The following is an 18,710-nucleotide window of genomic DNA, read 5'->3' on the forward strand; positions in this document are numbered from 1 at the left end:
CTCTCTCTCTCTCTCTCTCTCTCTCTCTCTCTCTCTCTCTCTCTCTCCCTCCCTCCCTCCCTCCCTCCCTCCCTCCCTCTCTCTCTCTCTCTCTCTCTCTCTCTCTTTCTCTCTCTCTCTCTCACACACACACACACACACACACACACACACACACACACACACACACACGGCTCTAAAAAAGGAAGCAACTATCAGAGGACCACAGCAGAAGACGGTACAATGGTAACCAGAGCTGTTGTGTGGCATCCAGCATTTCCCAGGCCATTTCTTAGTGGTAAGTATCCCGCCCACTGCTAGGAAAGGGCTTTAAAAAAAGAGAGACTCGATTCTTTCACTTAGTTCAACAGCTTGCTTAAGTGTCCTAAAACAAGAGACACAGTTAGACACAGTTCTTTTGGACAATCTTAAATATGCATATATGACAGGGCAGAACCAATGCAGACCTAATGAATCATGTGACAAACAATGAAATGTTTGGGATACATTCAGAAGTGAGGCAAGTAAGTAAGGAGGAGAGCTTATCAAGAAAATAACAAAAAACAAACCGAGAGGGGAAAAAGAGAAATGAATGAAAATGTTACTTCATTTAATTAATTAGTTAATTAATTAATTAACTAATTAATTAGAGTCTTTTTAGAGTAAGGGTTTCTCTGTGTAGCCCTGGCTGTCCTCTAAGTCTGAGCTTGGCATGCTGTATATGTATGTTTAATACAGGAACTGTATTAAAGAGATACAGCATTAGGAAAGCTGACAACCACTGGTCTAACAAAGCCCAAATGTACTGAGGCATTCCTGAAGTCTCCCCATGAAGACACACCTATCAGCAACTATCACTTCTGCTGAGCCTGTTTCTGAAAAAATAGCTCTGACTAAAAGTCTCTTAAAGGGAACTGTAGTTTATCCTATGACAGAGGCAGGTAGATCTCTGTGAGTTCAAGACCCTATTTCAAAAACAAACAAATGAAAAAAGTAATTAAGAACCTCCATTTACAAGACATCCAGCTATGTTGTAACAATGGAGCACAGGGTGTGAGGCAGGCAGAAGTAACTGTACAGCAAGAGCACAAAGGTGGAGGGGAACAGGCCGCAGCACTTGCCCAGTGTTGTGCTGTCCTTTCCCAGTGCTCTCACTTGAAGACAGGCTATGATGAGTTGTAATGGTATACCGCAGAGCCTAATGGGGTTATCATCAATGAACAGGCAAGAAAGACTGAATGGTACAGAAATACAGAAGCACAGAATATGAGGGGATGGTAGGAGCTGCCATAAACAAGGATTTCCTTGGCATGAATTTAGAAAAAGAAAAAGAAAACTCCACTAAGCCTTCAAAACCAGTAACCACAAATCAATCAAGTCAGGAAATCACAAGAGCAAACATGAGCAGTGCCTGGGAGTGCAGACAGGAGTAGCACTGTAGGTTCGAGGTTAGCCTGGGTCACACAGTGTGTTGCAAGATAGCCAGGCAGGCTTAATAGAGAGAAAAGAAAACCAACAAATGAAGTAGTGGACTGACCCGACTATTGATTTCCCTGTTTGTTTCCTCCTGTTCCCGCTCCTCTCCCTTCTGAGACAATCGTGCTCTATGCAGCACAGGCTTCCTTACACCGACCTCACGGCACTCCTCCCTGCTGACTGACAAGTATGCGTCACCATCCTAGAACTAGGTGGAAATTTAAGGAAGAATAACTAGCTAATCTGTTTCAGTAACAACAAGTTTTTCAACAATACTGAATTTTACAGAACTAGACACCAAACAACTGATCAGATGTATGAGCAGTGCCTAGAGTTTAGGGAAGACAACAATATAAACTGGAACAAAGGTAAACAAGAAAGGCTATACTGCAAAAACTTATTGTGATGGAAACCATAAAGGACTTCAGATTGGAAGACTGTTAACGAAGTGCTCACCATTTGATCTGCTAAGATAAGTTCATGATATGTTAAGGACATGAAACACAGCCAATAGCTCTTCTGAGCAGCAGCAAGACCTAGCTAATACTTGATGGTCTCCTGAATCCGTATTATTTAGATGTCCCTGTGAGAGACTATGTCCCTAGGTAACATGACATGATTATAATATCAGCCAAGATGCATGACTTTGGAAAAATTTAGAACCCAGGTTTATAAGATGATGACCCCTTTATCCATTAACATGTGAAAAGCAGAACCTCTTTTCCAGTTCCCTTCCACATAATGTATAAACAATTCTATGAGTGTTAGCTGTTTCATTGCACTGAACTTTCTGCTCAACAGCTGAACAGTGACTCTGCTGATGAACTTTTATCAATAAAGATCATTTAAATTTAAAACAGTAAAACAATATACCATGCTAACAGTGAAGAAAGACAATAGAACTCTTGGGAGGTTAGAAGCAGGAGTGTCCTGAAATTCAGGGTCACCCTCAGCAGCTACATACTGAGTTCAAGGCCAACCTGGGCTATGAGACTTACAGAGAAAAAGAGAGGTGGGGGAGGGGGAGAGAGAAGAGAGAGAATATGAATGATCTTACTACTAAAAAAAGGTAAATTGCAGATTATTTATTTATTTTTTTTGGTTTTTTGAGACAGGGTTTCTCTGTGTAGCCCTGGCTGTACTGGAACTCACTCTGTAGACCAGGCTGGCCTCGAACGCAGAAATCCACTTGCCTCTGCTCTCAAGTGCTGGGATTAAAGGCGTGCGCCACCACCGCCCGGCCTAATATATTTTTTCAAAGTTTGTAAGATTACTTTCATTTATGTGTGTGTATACCTTCAGATATACATACCTTCAGAGGTCAGAAGATGTCACACCCAGCATGAATGCTAAGCCATCTCTCTAGCTCCTAGATTAATATTATTCATTCAGATAGCTGTAGAAATTCTTAAAATGTTAACACATTGACTAGAATCACATACTTAAAGGACAATGGGCCACGAACATTCAAAGAGGAACAATTGCAAGAATGCCAGGATAAGTAACTATAAACAGTCTTTCAACAAATGATAGTGGAACAAGCAGGGTGAAATGGGTCCTACCTCACACCATTGACAGGAGTAAACTTAAAAGTGATCAAGGAATAAAACATGTATGTTAGACCTTAAAGTGTTGCACGTGCCCACGCAGTGGCAGTGAGCTGGGGCTTGGATTTGCACTTGGTGCTGGCCCATGGAGTGCAGGCATGTCCAGCACAGTGGTAGCAGTCAGACTTGAGCATTGCTACTACAGGACATGCAGGACATTATGCTTTACAAGCTATGGAGCACATGGAACCTCAAATAAAAAGTTTCCCCACGTCTACCAAAGCCTGTCTTCTGTGGCGGGTATTGCAGAGCTAGGCTTGAACCCAGAATGACAAAACAGAAGGTAGTATTAAAACGAGGCCTGAGCCTATTCCAGGAAAGAAGAGATTAGAGATGCCTGCTGACAAATGATACTCTTTTTTTTTTTTTTTTTAATTTTTTTGAGACAGGGTTTCTCTGTGCAGCCCTGGCTGTCCTAGAACTCACTTGTAGACCAGGCTGGCCTCGAACTCAGAAATCCGCCTGCCTCTGCCTCCCAAGTGCTGGGATTAAAGGCATGCGCCATCACCGTCCGGCCAAATGGTACTCTTAATCCACCCAGAAAAGGGAGGATGGGTCTCCTTATACAGCAGCAAAAATCAGTGAAAACGTACTAGAAGGTCAAGCTAAAAGTGAAATAACTGGGTATGAATCTTAAGTCCTTTTGTTTATGTATTAGCAATATTTTTTTGTAGTAAGATGACTCAAGAGCTATAAAACAAACAAAACCGCCTCAGAGGAAAACAGCATTCATTTTATGACCCAGGATTAGGCATCCTGTCCCAAGAGAGGTGGATGACATCCTAAGGATGACATCTGCTTTCCAAACAGACGGCCAAAGCACATGAAAAATACCAAAGCAGGTACTGTCTACCAACATGGCTCCTTGAGCTGATTCCCCACTGGCTCCTATTCCTCTCTGCTTCCCCTCAGTTCTGCAACCAGAGACCTCCTGGTGTCACAGACACATGCCAAACACACTCCTATTACATACGCCCATTCACAAGAACCGCCCGCCCCTCGGTGGTTTACAGTGGTTAGTCAGTTCCCTAAAGCCTTTCCTATTCTGTTTTCTGTACCACATCTACCATCAAATATAGCTAGATATGACATATACATGTACATATATGCTCTATAGTACATACATCCTATATTACATACTTATTTAATGTGTGGTCTCCTTGACCAGGGCAGTTACTAAAACATGGCTGCAGTCAGTTTGATTAACTGTTATTTCTGGCCTGGCAGAGGTGGTGCACACCTTTAAACCTAGTACTCGGGAGGCAGAGGCAGGTGGATCTTTGAGGTCAAGGCCGGCCTGGTCCACAGAGAGAGTTCCAGGACAGCCAGGGCTACACAGGGAAACCCTGTCTGGAAAAACCACTTGACTCACTTCCTGCCAGGACTCTAGCCATTCTGGCCGTCTTCCACTCGTGCCCCAGATAAGCTCTGGCCTTCCCTAGGTTTGATTTTCAGCATACCACACCCATGGATGTTCACATGTACTCTGGATGTCTATTCTCCCTAGACCTTCAAAACTCAGCTAAAGTATCTTCTTACTCAACTCTTCCCCAAGCCCAAATCTGCTTGAGTGCCTGTTCCATGCCTTCCTAGCACCTGGAACCTCTTCTGTACCAACCACACGACATGGCAACAAGTGTGCAATTGGTTGTCTGGCTGAGGTCCCTGTGGTGACAACAGGATCAAGGCCTTCTTCACTACTTCTCCCTCACCCCAGGGAAGCACCACACTCACAGCAGATGCTCTCCAGGGAGCGATACAGGAGTGCGAACAGCTATGGATTTGCTCCAGTTAAAGAGAAACGACAGCCTCACAGCCACAATACACAGGGAGCAGAAATAAGCAAGGTCAGGCTCCAGTGAATGTGTGTGGTTCACTTAAGAATAGGTAAGTGCAAATGTAATATACTTTACAGAGTTGCTTACAAGACCCTGAAAGTCAGTCATTTTGCAATGAACTCACCCTTGGGGAGGGTGGTGAAATATATCAGTTTTCACTTATGAACTGTTTTCAAGATTACCAGTTATTGAATAAATGACTATTTAAAAGGGCTAATGAGATGTCAAACCTGATGACCTGAGTTTGATTGCTGGGACCGCAGGGTGGAAGGAGAATTCATTCTCCTAAACTGTCTTCTGATCTCCATGTGTGCTCTGGCACACGTGTGCACATGAACATAAGTAAGTGTGATTGAAAACAATTTTACAGGGCTGGAGAGACGGCTCAGCGGGTAAGACCTCTGCTCTTCCAGAGGTCCCGAGTTCAGTTCCCAGCAACCACATGGTGGCTCACAACCATCTGTGATGGGATCCACTGCCCTCTTCTGGTGTGTCTGAAGACAGCTACAGTGTACTCACATACATAAAATAAATACATCTTAAAAAACAAAAGCAACAACACTTGGCCTTTCGGTGGCCTCCGGCTTCCCCACAGTGGGAATCTGCTATAGTTCCCAAACGCCAGTGCACAGCTCTCTGAAGAGTTCACAGCAACCACAAATGCCAGCTTTGGGTCAAATGCCATTCCAAGGAAGGCTCAAAGTCATTCCAAGACAGCAAAGAGGGAGAATTTGGTTTGACCCTGAGAGAACTATACATTTTTACAACAGGCAGTGTTGGTAAATAGACCAACATGTAGACAGGCAAAGTTCAACATCGGCAATGGCAAGGCCACTCAAGAAAATGAGCCTTGGATAGGTAGGCCTGCTCTATAGTGCCATCAGAGAACAAGAATACAGTACAAAAACACATGGCCTATAGCTGCTTACCTTGCCACTGACTATCCATAGGCACCAGATATTGGGTCCCCTAAAAATACTAGTCCCTGATGATCTCCCATTGAAGGCAAAGGAATGTCCCCCAACCCTTCCAGACAGCAGGGAGGCTAGCTGCTCTACAGGAAACATGGCTTCAAACTGCACAGTGAGTAGGACATTAACAATGCTGCTAAAGGAAATGTTTGTGCACTATGGGGGAGGGCACCACACAACAGGAGCCTTGGGTGGGGGGAGGGGGCACTACACAACAGGAGCCCCAGATGGGGGAGGGGGCACCACATAACAGGAGCCCTGGGTGGAGGGAGGGGGCACCACACACCATGAGCCCTGGTGGGGACCAAAGGCAAGTGAGCTCTGTTAAGGACCATGCCTAAATCAGCACAGGAGAGAAGTGGAAGTTCTGCAAGTGTAGCTGCTTGCTTCTCAAATCCTGTTTCTTTATGAAAATTGTAAAGAGCTGAAATGTTGGGAGGGAGGAAGTCTGGGAGGGCACTGTCATTCTCCATGGCCCACCATCCTCACATGGTGGTCAGCAGGACTTGAAGACCAACTTGGAATCCTGAGAACATTAAAAACCTGGGTCTATCCAACTTCACACCTGGCTTAATAGTTTTTAGTGGGTGCCCTGGCAAGATGAAAAGTCCACCTCCCTAAAAACATAGTAATGGCTACCCCATCCCTCCATAGTCCAGGGCTCTATAAAAGCTATGACATCAGTGCTCCTTCAGACAAACTGTCTCCATGACAGCAAACTGTGGGATGAGTACACAGAAGAGTCATCACATACCCCATGGCCACAGAAGGGGGAGAGGGACTACTCTTCAGTTCCTGTACGTTCACCACTTGAGGGACATTCTTCAAAGTTGATTCGGTCAGAGTGCTCCCAGCTATGTAAAACAGGGAGGAGAGAGCCACATTAATTCACATTAATTCTGATTAAAAAGCTTACCTCTATAGAAATGAATGCCCAGGACTTAACCTCTGGCAGAAAGAAAATCTGGTCAGCACTGCAGTCAATAGAACACCTGGCTGACTATTATCAGAGGCCAAGGAATGGACTTCTCACCACCTAATAAAACTTACTGGCATAGAGGGACAATTCCCTGGGCAGCTTTCTGCAGCAGAACCCAGATAACTGCCACACTCTTGGCTCATCTTGAAAGGGGTAGCAACACCCAGAGGATTAACCGCTTTCAGCTCAGGGCTGATGCCACTCATTCATCTATTCTCCGTTCCCATGGGCTTATGACGTGCCAGGTTCTGGGTAAATGTGCAAACACAGAAGCTGCCTCAAGTAGGGCAGGCTGGACTCACATTCCAGAGATACACTGCCTGCCTCCTAGTGCTAGCACAGGTGCTCCCACACCAGCATTTACATCTTTTTTGTCTTATTTCTCTATCATCCTTTATTAACAACTGGAAACATCCAAGTAGAGCTCTCCGGTCTCCCCTGAGCAATCCCAGGCAGCCTGTGGATCTGTGGGAACACTCACTCCCTCTCCAGTGGAAGAGCTGGGAGAGCACCCCCAAACTGTCCACACTTCAGCTTAACACATCAAAGTATCTCCACCTTAAAACTTGCTCCAAGAGACAGTGTGAAGGCCAGTGTTTCCTGCTGAGTACACCATCCTAAATCCTGACAAATGTGAACTTTATAAATAATCGCCTGGATGAAGGACCTGATCAGTGTAATCTCAAGATCCCATAAGTCCAGGAAATAAGGAGATCATCAAATAAATGTGTTCTGAAGTTTAAATGTAACTTAAGAGTCATCTTGTCGTTAGCTTTTATTATGCTCTTTAGGAGCCTGAAGAAGAGTCTGGTTAGACTTCATTTACGGCTATGTAATGATCTTCAGCGTTTTTTTTTTTTTTTGTTTTTTGTTTTTTTGAGATGGGGTTTCACTCTTTAGCCCAGGCAGACCCCAAGTTCACAATATATTCCCGTTTGGCTGTGAACTTGTAACAATCTGCTTCAGTCAGGCCCCCTGAATGCTAGGATCATGGGTCCAAGCAACTCCGTCTGGCTAACAATTCTTTCCTAGCTGTATGAGTCTACCATGTCTTGGAAAGTCTCAAGTGAAAATATTTGGCACTAATAGTTTTCAGCCTTGGCACTCTTCACATTTGGGGAACCTGTCCTTGTACGGTGTTTTGTTTTCAGAGTCTTCTTTAATGTTCCCAGTCAGTAACTCTACAACTGTTTTTGGGTTAGCTGGAAGGATGAATGGCCTCTTGAGTGAGAACCACTTGCCAAGCTGACAAGCAGTGACAACTAGCCCTGAGTCCCATTCCCTAGACCTAAGTCCTGACTAGCTAAGTCACTGTCCTAACTAAAGCCAGTGACAATGTCAGTGCAGAACAGCCATCTGTAAAGGTGGATCTGGTACATACTGCTTGGGAAACTTTCTCTGCTGACTCAGTACTGGAACAAAAGCAGGCACGGTAGTGTAGCCACACTCCCAGTGCCTGGAATCCTTAAAATATTGTTCTTATGATGTCAGATAGTCGAATTTCCAAGATCAAGCTAGGAATAAAGCGAGATCACCAACCAAAGGTAAGAAAATCAGCATCAAAATTCACCAATTTTCCATAAAATTAAATGTGGCACATCTAATACCTCCTCTTCAAAGCGAAACCTTGAGCCCTAGTCTTTGCCTCCTAGGCGTTCTCCTCGCAGGGATGGAGCCCATCAAACTAGCCTTCTCTTCTTTCTAAGTAGTGCCAAGAAAGCCAGCTGTCTCCTACCCCAAAGCCCAAGCCTGTGACCTGGACAGCTTATAATCACTCTCCTAGAAATGGGGCTGTAGTCTTTACCTGGCGCCTGATTGGCCATCTGCCGTCTCAGGGCTGCAGCAGCTGCTGCCTGGGGAGCTGCGACAGTGTGGGAAGGACCTGGCGCACCATGCTTTACTGTTTTAGTTGCCAGCATTGTGCTGTCGGCTCCTTGAGGAATAACTTTGGTGGCTGACGTAGAGACTAAGGGGAAAAGAAAAATTATAAGAAAAATGTGGTCAGTGAAAGGAAACATAGTGAAGTTAAAATGGTAAATTCTGTTGAGTTGTACAAAAAAACCCGCTATAATTAAAAAATTTAAATTAAAATTTAAAAAAAAAATTAAAATTTTTTAGCACTACAGAGAACATTTAGAGCAACACAGAGCCTGATTTCCTGTAAAGTGGATGTGTTCCAGTACCTCACTCCTGTGTCTCTGCTAGAAGTCACTATGGCACAAGGCCCTGACACTGTCCTGCAGCAGTGAGCACACAAATGCACATGGCCTCAGCAAGTGACTATGACATGAGGCACTGGAGCTGGTGAGCTCTGAGCCAGATAGCCCACAGCTGCTGAAGGGATAGTACATGAGTTTACATGTTACACTAAGGCAAACATCCCCCTCCTTTACTTCTGAAGAAGACCTATGTTAACAAAGCAAAGTGGATTCTGGAGTTAAGCTGTTATTGTGTGTAACCTTAAAGTCTTTTATTCCATAGTAGCCTTACCAACCACTTCAAGAGAACCTATACCTTTTGAATCAGTCTTCTAATTTTTGGTATATTAGCAGAAATGAATGGGAACTCAGTGGTCTGAAGTCTAAACCCTGATGAGTCCCCTCAGTAGAAATCTAACAGGGATGAAAGCTGTTCTATAAAATGGCTTCATTCCTGTACCTCACTCCTGTGTCTCTGCTAGAGGTCACTGTGACACACAGTCCTGACACTACCCTGCAGCAGTGAGCACACAATGCACATGGCCTCAATGAGTGACTACTGTGACATGGACATGCAGCTCTCCAGCTACAGTCCTCCATGGGCAGAGTTTTAATTGGTGGCTTACCTGAAGAGCTCATCACAGCAGGTGAAGAACTATGAATTAGGTGAGGCTTTGCAAAAGGCATCGCCTGAGGCAGGAGACTCGGTTGGATAGAAGGTGTGCGAACCACAGGGGCATGCCTCGGGACTGGGAGCACAGCCTCTTCCTCTTTGCTGGTCAGCCGGGCATCTTCTCCCTCCAGAGGGTGAGCTAGGGACGAGGCGGAGTTGCCTTCCTCTAAGTCTTCACAGTACCTCTGAGACAGGAAGGCTGACCGAGACAGGCTGGCTACAGGAGGAGGCCCAGCGAAAACAACAGTAAACAACCCAAAGTAAACCCAAAGCTGGGCCATTCAGTGCTGAGAGAGACAGACATAAGCAACTTCACAAACGTCATACAGTGTTTTCATTCTTTTATGTCTTAGGTGGATGCAGCTATTGCTGACTGCAGATAATGATCCTGTGTGGTCTCTGCTAAAAGGGGGCTCTGAAAACTGAGCTGCTAGGGCAGAGACAGCTTTGACTATCAGACAAGACTGAAAACGAGAGTGACAGTCAACACTGGCAGAAAAACAAGAGATTACGCTCTCACAGGAAAAAGAAGGTGTTAGAGGGGTAGCAGGTCAGCTCCCAGGGCAGGCTGAACAGTATCACCCCTGCTTTCCAACCTCAGAATAGCAAAGTGAGCCGGCCTCAGTCTGAGAATCTCACACATATCTAAATGAGCCCAGTGACTCTCAACATGGAACTTAAGCCTGGCTCTCTCCGCTCTTCTTTACACCATGGAGTCAGGGGTTTTGCCATCTGTTCTGCCACCTTCTACCATGTGCTTGAGGAATGCATGTTATATTATTGTACACTAGAAAACCAAAATGCCTAGCCCCCTTTCTTCCCTAGTGATTCAAAGCAGCATGCTTAACACTATCGCTTGTCTGTCCTGTAGGCAGATCATGCTACAAGATCTTGAGTCTCAGGCTGGGTAATGGCACCGAGCACCTCTGGACCCAGCTCTTGAGAGGCAGAGGCAGGTGGATCTGAGTTTCAGGTCAGCCTGGTCTAGAGTGAGTTCTAGGACAGCCAGGGCTATACAGAGGAAACATGTCTCAAAAAACCAACAAAATCTCAGCTTAAGTGCGATACAACAGATAAAACTAAAAATCAGTACCATATGCCAGGGCCCTGCTGCCTGTGGTAGCTACTAGCCACTGTGGCTATTTAGCTAAGTACAGTGATGGGTACTGTGACACAAGCCTTTAATCCCAGCACTTGAGAGGTAGAGGTAGGTGGATATATGCGAGTTCAAGGCCTCTCTGGTCTACTTAGTTCTAGGTCAGTCAAAACTACAAATGGAGACTCAGTCTCAAAAACTAAATAAAAATAATAATATAAATAAAAATAATTAAGTGTAAAAAAATTCTTTTTCACATTTTTCAGTACTCAATGGGTGTAGTGGCATATTTTCCCCACTGCTCGTGACCTCAGGCCTAGCCTAGTTGGGAACATGGTGGCTCCATAACACAAGACAGATCGGGTGCTGCCGATTTGAATAATTACACCAACAAATGGGCAGCAGCCTTTGCCTGCTGGACCATGCTCTAATCAAGTTTTCTGAGACAGACAACTATGTGGTGGGCCACTTAGAAACATCATCTAGGGCTGGAGAGATGGCTCAGTGGTTAAGAGCACTGACTGCTCTTCCAGAGGTCCTGAGTTCAATTCCCAGCAACCACATGGTGGCTCACAACCATCTGTAATGGGATCTGATGCACACTCTTCTGGTTTGTGTCTCAAGACAGCTACAATGTATTCATATAAATAAAAATAAATAATATTAAAAAGAAAGAAAGTCATCTAAGTATATGATGTCAGGATCCAAAATATTAAAGTTTATTTTCTTCAAATGACTTGATGTCTTCATTATTCAATGAAGAGTGTAGTTTCCTGTGTCTTCCATTTCTGACCCAAAAGTTGTTCAGTAGGAGGTTAGGGAAGTCAGCTAAATTAATTTATCCGTGCAATATGGCAGAGCTGTTATGTTTATGGCCTTTGTTATAATTAACAGTGTTACTTTGTCAAGACATACATATAACAAAAGGCAGCACTAGCAAGGTGGCAGGGGCAGTGCCTACACATACTGTGCCAGCTACTTGCATAATCACCAAAGAACTTAGGAACTGTTATTGAATTTTTGGCTAATGCGGTGGAGTGATTTGCCTAAGGTTATGAAGTTGCTAAGTAGCCAGAATTCAAGCCCTTGTGCACCTAACTTTATAGACCCTTTTTTCAACACTACTATACAAAGGGGGTCTTATGCCAACAGAATTTCCACTGAAGGGATGGATGAACAAACAGACCGAGGGTTACACAACATACAGCAAAAGGAGGTGGCAAAAGGCACCCTAGAGGTATACGTAATGTCACAAATCTGCTGACTTTAAAACAGGGAGCTTATCCTACAGGTCAAATCCCATGAACTCTTTTTCTTTTTTGGTTTTTCGAGAGAGGATTTCTCTGTGTAGCCCTGGCTGTCCTGGAACTCACTCTGTAGACCAGGCTGGCCTCCAACTCAGAAATCCACCTGCCTCTGTCTCCCAAGTGCTGGGATTAAAGGCATGTGCCACCACCGCCTGGCCCCATGAACTCTTTTTCTTGATGAGATATAGAGTTTCTCTGTGTAGCCTTGAGTGTCCTGGAACTTACTCTGTAGACCAGGCTGGCCTCAAACTCAAGGGATCCACCTGCCTCTGCCTCCTGAGTGCTGTGACTAAAGGTGTTGCCACCTGCACCTAAGCAATCCCTCTCTTAAAGGCACAGGATTAAAGCAAACGAGGAGGCTGAAGAGGTAAGGCAGAAGTCCAGGGAGACAAGATCTCTAGCAAGAGGGTTCCTGTGCAATAGTGGCCTGAAGATGAGGGACAAGGAATACCACCAGAGTGGATGAGAACCTCATCCTGCAGCTCCAAGAGACCTCTTCAGTTCTTGGAAATACATCTTCACCACAATTCCCACAGAACAGCTCAGTCAACACCTTAAGTCCAGCCTCTCCTGGCAGGGGACCTAGCTGAGCCACAGTGCTGAACTCAACTGTGCATGCTGCAGCAGCAACAAACGCTGTCTACTATGAGCCACTAAGTCTGTGGTGATTTGCTGCAGCCCTCTTGGAGCCCTGTCACCCTGTCTCCTCACTAAATAGCTCAGGAAAAACAAACAAGGGAACAGGGTTGATGTGGGCTTGTTCGTAAGTACAGCCTCAGTGTGTTCCTCAGTACCAAAACCATTCTAACAACAACTACACTACAGAGTCCTGAGTGGGAGGGAGAAGTGATGCAGCTGTGGAAAACTGAGACAGATGCTCCTTTAGCTACAACAGGCTCACACTGCAAAAATCCACTGTAAGTGGAAGAAAGCAATTGGAAGGGCGCAAAACATATGGAGGCTACCAAACACCACAGCTCAGCAAAGTCTACATTAAATGTGCTCGGAAGCTCACAAGTAACCTACAGCTGGGCAAAAATCCCCCAGCACAAAGCCTTTTTTATGAGAAGTATTGAGTATCTTGTGTAAGATTTTGAACACTGCCCTGAATCTGAAAACAGAAAGGCACGTTCTTCCCGATGGTAAAATAGAACGATCCTACAGGCTCAAGCTAAGGCATGGACATCTCACAGGCTCAGTGACTATACTCTTAAAGGGTTGGTTTTTTCCTCCAAATAATGAATTAAAAATGACACAAACAAAAATAAAATAAATTTTAAAAAATACAAGGAAAGATATAACTTCAACACCTTCCCACGTAACACACTCTTTAAGAGGGAATGTGGAGGATGCAAGAGAGTTTGTGTGTGTGTGTGTGTGTGTGTGTGTGTGTGTGTGCGCGCGCGCGCGCGCGCAGTGTATGCACCCAGACATACATATGTGAAGGCTGGAACAGGATATTTCCTCTATCACTTTGTACCTTATTATTTAGAGACAGCCTTTCACTGTATTAGAATTTGCTATTTTGGTTAAGGCTGGTTAGTTGGTGACATCTAGAGATTAGCCTGTCTCTATCCCCTAATGCTAGATTATAGGCAAAGGCAAAACCTTCTTATATGGCTGCTGGTGATGTGAACTCAGGACTGCATGTTCACAGAGCAGGTATTCTAACCGAGTTCTCTATCTAGCCACAAGAGGGGGATGTTTTGTTTCTTAACTTCAGTAGAGGTTACATATTTTTAATTTGCACACTTTTTTGTAACCATTTTACAATTTTAAAAATCAAAATCAAAAAGTTATATGTACACTGAGAGTGGTAATAATGCCTGGAATCCTAGCATTTAGGAAGTAAAGAAAGAGGATCCTAAATTCACTGCCATCTTCCATTACACAGACTTTAAAGCCAGCCGGAGTATGTGAAACCGTATCTCCAAAACAAAGTGTCCGTGTCCTGAGTTCCGCTCCCTAGCACATGTGCCATCATTAAACAAATAGACCGTGTAGCTTCCATTTAATGGTTATGTTCTCTTTACTCAAACTTTGCGTAGTCCGACCTTGCTGCTCTTCTCACTACCTAGAACCAAGGTGAGCAATCGTACTTCCCGTCTAAGGACTCAATCATGAAGGTATAATCAGGCATGTGAGCTAAGGGTTTCTAAGTAAGGATGTTTTAAGTAACCTCCTGGCAACAGATTAAGATTAACAAGACTGGGTAACTGTGCAATGGTTTTCTAACATAAGGATGTGTCCTGAAGTCATCATCAGGCACGTGTTCAATGAACATCAACGTCAAGAAAGATTCACTGCACAAGAGAAGATTATGGTGCTGGTAGCGGCAGGTAACAGGTACTGGTGCCTGTCCTGGCTGGGTGAGGGTTTTGTTGTTGTTGTTGTTTTCTGTCAATTTGACATAAGCTAGAATTATATTAGAAGAGAAAACCACAACTGAGAAAATGCCTCGATAGGCTTGGCCTGTAGGCAAGCCTTGGGATATTTTCTTGATCAATGATTATGTGACAGGGCCCAGATGACTGTGGGCATAGCCACCCACCAGCTGTTGATCCTGGGTGCTATATAGCAAGTAGTCTAAGCAATGCACAAGGAGCAAGCCAGGAAGCAACAATCCTCCATGGCCTCTCCATTTGGTTCTGCCTCCAGAGTCCTACCTTGATTCCCTGCCCTGAATTATCCAGATGGCAGCCCACAAGCTATAAAATGAAATAAATCCTTTCCCTTCCAAGTTGATTTTCACTGTGGTGTTTTTACACAGCAACAGCAATATTTGTAAAAAAAAAATCATATAAGGCTTGAGTCTTGACTCCAGCTCAGCTGTTTTCATGCCACTTGTAACCACCACTATGTGACCTGGGGACTGCATGATGTCAAAGTGCAAAGATTTACCTTGAGCTATGTCATGCAAAACACACAAACTGCTTATTTCCATGCTCAGACTGCAGCAGGCTATAGAGATCTGTGCAACTGATCTGTGCCATCTCCACTGTGCACTAGCTCTGCACAGCTAGTGCTCGAAACCTCAGACCTAGTTCCCTTTACCTGGAGCAGTGGACCGCACCGGTGGGGTCTTCCTTTTGGCCAAGAAGTTCCTCAGTTGGGCCTGTTTCGCTGGGGAGAGTTTACCTGCAAAAAAATTATCAACCCATTAAATGCTTAAGATTTAGCTTTGAAAAGCCAGGTTAGATCACAAACTATGTTGGGAGGCTGGGAGGTAGCACTTACCTGGCACTCTGGGAGAAGGCTTGGTGTGAGATTCAATGGTAGTCTTTAGCAGGCGTTCGAGGTCACTGTCAAAACTGAAACAGGGCAGTGTTACATCCAAGTCAACTACGAGAAGGTTGAAGCTATGTGTTATACACTCTTCTTAATATCTAAGCCCAAGAGATTAGAGAATATTCACTATAGAAACAAGCTACCCATCAACACATGAAAGGAAAGCCAACAACTTCAGTATCACACACTCCAGCTCTAAGCCTAATGCTGGTGCCATAGCAAAAAGGACCACTAAACCACACATGTGCCCAAAGTAGAAACACAACACCATCAGGGTTAAGTCCGGGGTAACTTGGCTAACTGCAATGATCTGCACATCTCCATGCTAAAGCTGAATGGCAAATCTGGGTTTCTGAGGGAAGCCAGAAAATGTAACTCAGCAGAGCGGTGGTGGCGCACGCCTTTAATCCTGACACTTGGGAGGCAGAGGCAGGCGGATTTCTGAGTTGGAGGCCAGCCTGGTCTACAGAGTGAGTTCCAGGACAGCCAGGGCTACACAGAGAAACCCTGTCTCGAAAACAAACAAACAAACAAACAATAGAAACTGTAACTCAATTAGGCTAGCGTCAGTGTTACCATGCAGACGTTGATGGCCTGCTGAGCACCTACCTCATCATCCTCAGGTACCACACTCCATGTGTTACAGACACAAGCATACACACACCCTCAAGGCAGGCACTGTCACCCCTACCAGAGTCAAAGAACTGGAGGTCACAGCGGGTGAAGAACCTGGCCAGGACAACACGGCTGACAGGCTGCAGCACTGCCTGAGTCACTCTAAGGCCACCTCACATGCTCACTGCCCACAGTCTTGCACACCTGTGAGTGTTACTCTGAGTTGAAAGCGTTGAGGGCAGGTTCCATGGGGATGTCTGGTTATAGAGACGAAGCTGCTGCAAACTGTCCACCAGGTGATTCAACCTCTTCCTCTGCTGGTTGATGATTTCCCGGTTGTTGGCTAGTGTGTTGAAAAGTGTCTCTCGTTCTGGCACAATTAGGCGCCTAGTGGCAACAAGGAAAAGAATTAGATATGAGTGGCTCCCTTCTACTCCACACCACACAAGGCTGCAACTCTAACAGGGAAAGTAATAAAACAGAGAAGCTGAACCATCAAAAGATACTAGCAAGCAAGAGGGGCATGAGAATCTCATGAGAGCGAGTGGGACTGAGAGGGCCTATAGCAGGCCATAGTACAGCCTGCACACTGCTGGAGCACTGGGAAGAAGGCAGTGGGAAGGAGACAGGGACCATGAACGGGGCAAACCCTCATATGCTCACTTGGCACTTATGGTTTTCTGTATGTAAGTTACACTCAATAAGGAAAGAAAGCAGGCTGTCTGGAAGTGTGTGTGAGCCAGTCACTGACTGCTGACGAGACAATACAGGTGCTGGCAGCAGGGAGAGGTTTTCCTCAAGAATGAAACAGTCCGATGCTTGCTGTTGGATGGCAGGTCTAAGGTTAGAGATACACAGGTCTAGATTCTTTTTTGTTTCTCATTATAAACCTTTGAGCAATGATAAAAATGTTTCTTTTAACTTGAGAAAAAATATCAAATAAAACAAAAATGTAGTCCAAAACAGGTACAAGCCTCCTGGTTTGTTTGCTGCTGTCTGTCTGTGCATCGGTCTATCACCACATAATGATCAGAATAAAAACTGCTGATAGTCAACACAAACTTTGGGTTTTAGTTCCTTCTTTCAGAACTGCTGAGAAGAACACAGCAGCCAAGTGAGTGAGCCCAATTCCCAGGACAGTCCAGTTGGTATAAGGCAACACTTAGAGGAGGGCTGAAGACAGAGAAGGGCCATGAAAAAACCTCACCCAAAACTTGAGCTCTGCAGAAAGGGACCTGAGCAGTGCAGTGCAGTGAGGAGCTGCTTGGGGCTGTCACAGTAAAGAAAGTTCGTTTCTGGTAGCATGTGCAGTTTCAGAAAGCCTACAACTAGGTAAAGAAGAACACAGTTGGAAAAGAGAGCAGCTGCCTTACTGTCTCAGGGAAATCACAACTAGTGTGTAGGCATAATGTTTTTATATACTGTATAAAGTTTACCCTTCTGTTACTCAAATGATGACCGTCTGCCCTCACATCCTGTTTGTACTGCTTATACCAAGAATCTCCTGGCTTAAGTTTGTGTAAACAGTTCTTAACCATTTATTCTCTGCCTTGTCAATAAATGGTATCACCCAATGGCTGGGCAGATTAGAGAAGAGGGCAGGATGTCTACCAACCAGAGAAAGGAGAAAGGGAGAGAGAGAGAGATTTAGATCAACAGCAGGATGGAGGCATTGAAGCCCTGAAGAAGGGGTCTAAAGAGCCAGAACAATAATAATATCTAAGTACAACGGGATGGGGCTAGGAGGTAGCCAGCCAAATTAGCATAGGAGGTAAAAGTAGATCATTTAATTGTCCAGCTATTGAGGTGCTGTTTTGAATAAATCTTATTCAAATCTTATTTTCCTATGTGGTTATTGGGGAATAACAAAGAAATCCAGCCATCTGATTAGCTCCTTGTTTATATTTATATTGAGGATAATTCATTTACACTAGTAGAGTGAGCTAAGACACTCTAAGAGGCCAACCACCCATGGGGACAAGGGCTTCACTGGGCAGAGTTGGGCAGAACTTCTGAGCCTGCCTCTCCATCCCTCTGCTCCAAGCTGAGGGTCCTTTGGTTGAGCTTTTCAGTATGCGCCACACAGCATGGTGACATTTACTTACTTCTGCTTACTACACTATACACACCCTAGTCCTGTCCCTGACAACACATCCAATGCCAAGAAAAAGCTCCACGATCCCATAGCTTAAAAACAGATCAACACACCAGGTTTTGTTTCCATTCAGTGCTAATTACTGTGTCAGGAATCTAACATGTACAGGGCTGGCACAGTCAATTCTCTTGAGTCCTTCCTCGCTCTCAGCACACTGCATTCTATTCCTTCTTCAAAGCACAAGCACAAACCAGACCATGAGGCTGCAAACTTGCCCCACCTTCACCATCACTTGTCAACAGCCACACTAATTACATTTTTTCCCCAAATGCTCATGCTTCCATTCCTAGCCCTTGGGAGATGGAGGCAGGAGGAATGCCAAGCGTTTAGGCCTTCTGGACAATACATAGTGAGAGCACGTCTCAAAAAGTTAATCAAACAAACAACCCCCCCCCAAAAAAAAAAAGGAATAAAGAAAGAAAAAGAAACATTTTCTCAAAAGGACAACTTGGAAGATTAACAAATGTACAAGAAGACTGCTCTCTGCTTTCTAAAGTTTCTTTATTTAGTGTGTGTCACAGTGTATCT

At 44.7% G+C, this 18,710-nt stretch overlaps 1 protein-coding gene across 2 annotated transcripts in view; it reads right to left on the bottom strand.

Annotated features, from left to right (window-relative positions):
* The window catches only part of Nup214 (nucleoporin 214), a 91,115-nt gene that overhangs the window by 39,240 nt on the left and 33,165 nt on the right, over window positions 1–18,710 (bottom strand). For both annotated transcript variants that reach the window (XM_028757192.1, XM_028757191.1), the window contains exons 19-24: window positions 16,232–16,414; window positions 15,362–15,435; window positions 15,179–15,262; window positions 9,675–9,938; window positions 8,655–8,816; window positions 6,626–6,725 (exon numbers count right to left, since the gene is read on the bottom strand). In XM_028757192.1, coding sequence (XP_028613025.1) covers window positions 6,626–6,725; window positions 8,655–8,816; window positions 9,675–9,938; window positions 15,179–15,262; window positions 15,362–15,435; window positions 16,232–16,414 — 867 coding nt within the window. The remainder of the gene's footprint in view (window positions 1–6,625; window positions 6,726–8,654; window positions 8,817–9,674; window positions 9,939–15,178; window positions 15,263–15,361; window positions 15,436–16,231; window positions 16,415–18,710) is intronic.

This window comes from Grammomys surdaster, unplaced genomic scaffold, assembly GCF_004785775.1.
Source record: "Grammomys surdaster isolate TR1022 unplaced genomic scaffold, NIH_TR_1.0 126133, whole genome shotgun sequence".
In the NCBI taxonomy this organism is placed as follows: Eukaryota; Metazoa; Chordata; class Mammalia; order Rodentia; family Muridae; genus Grammomys; species Grammomys surdaster.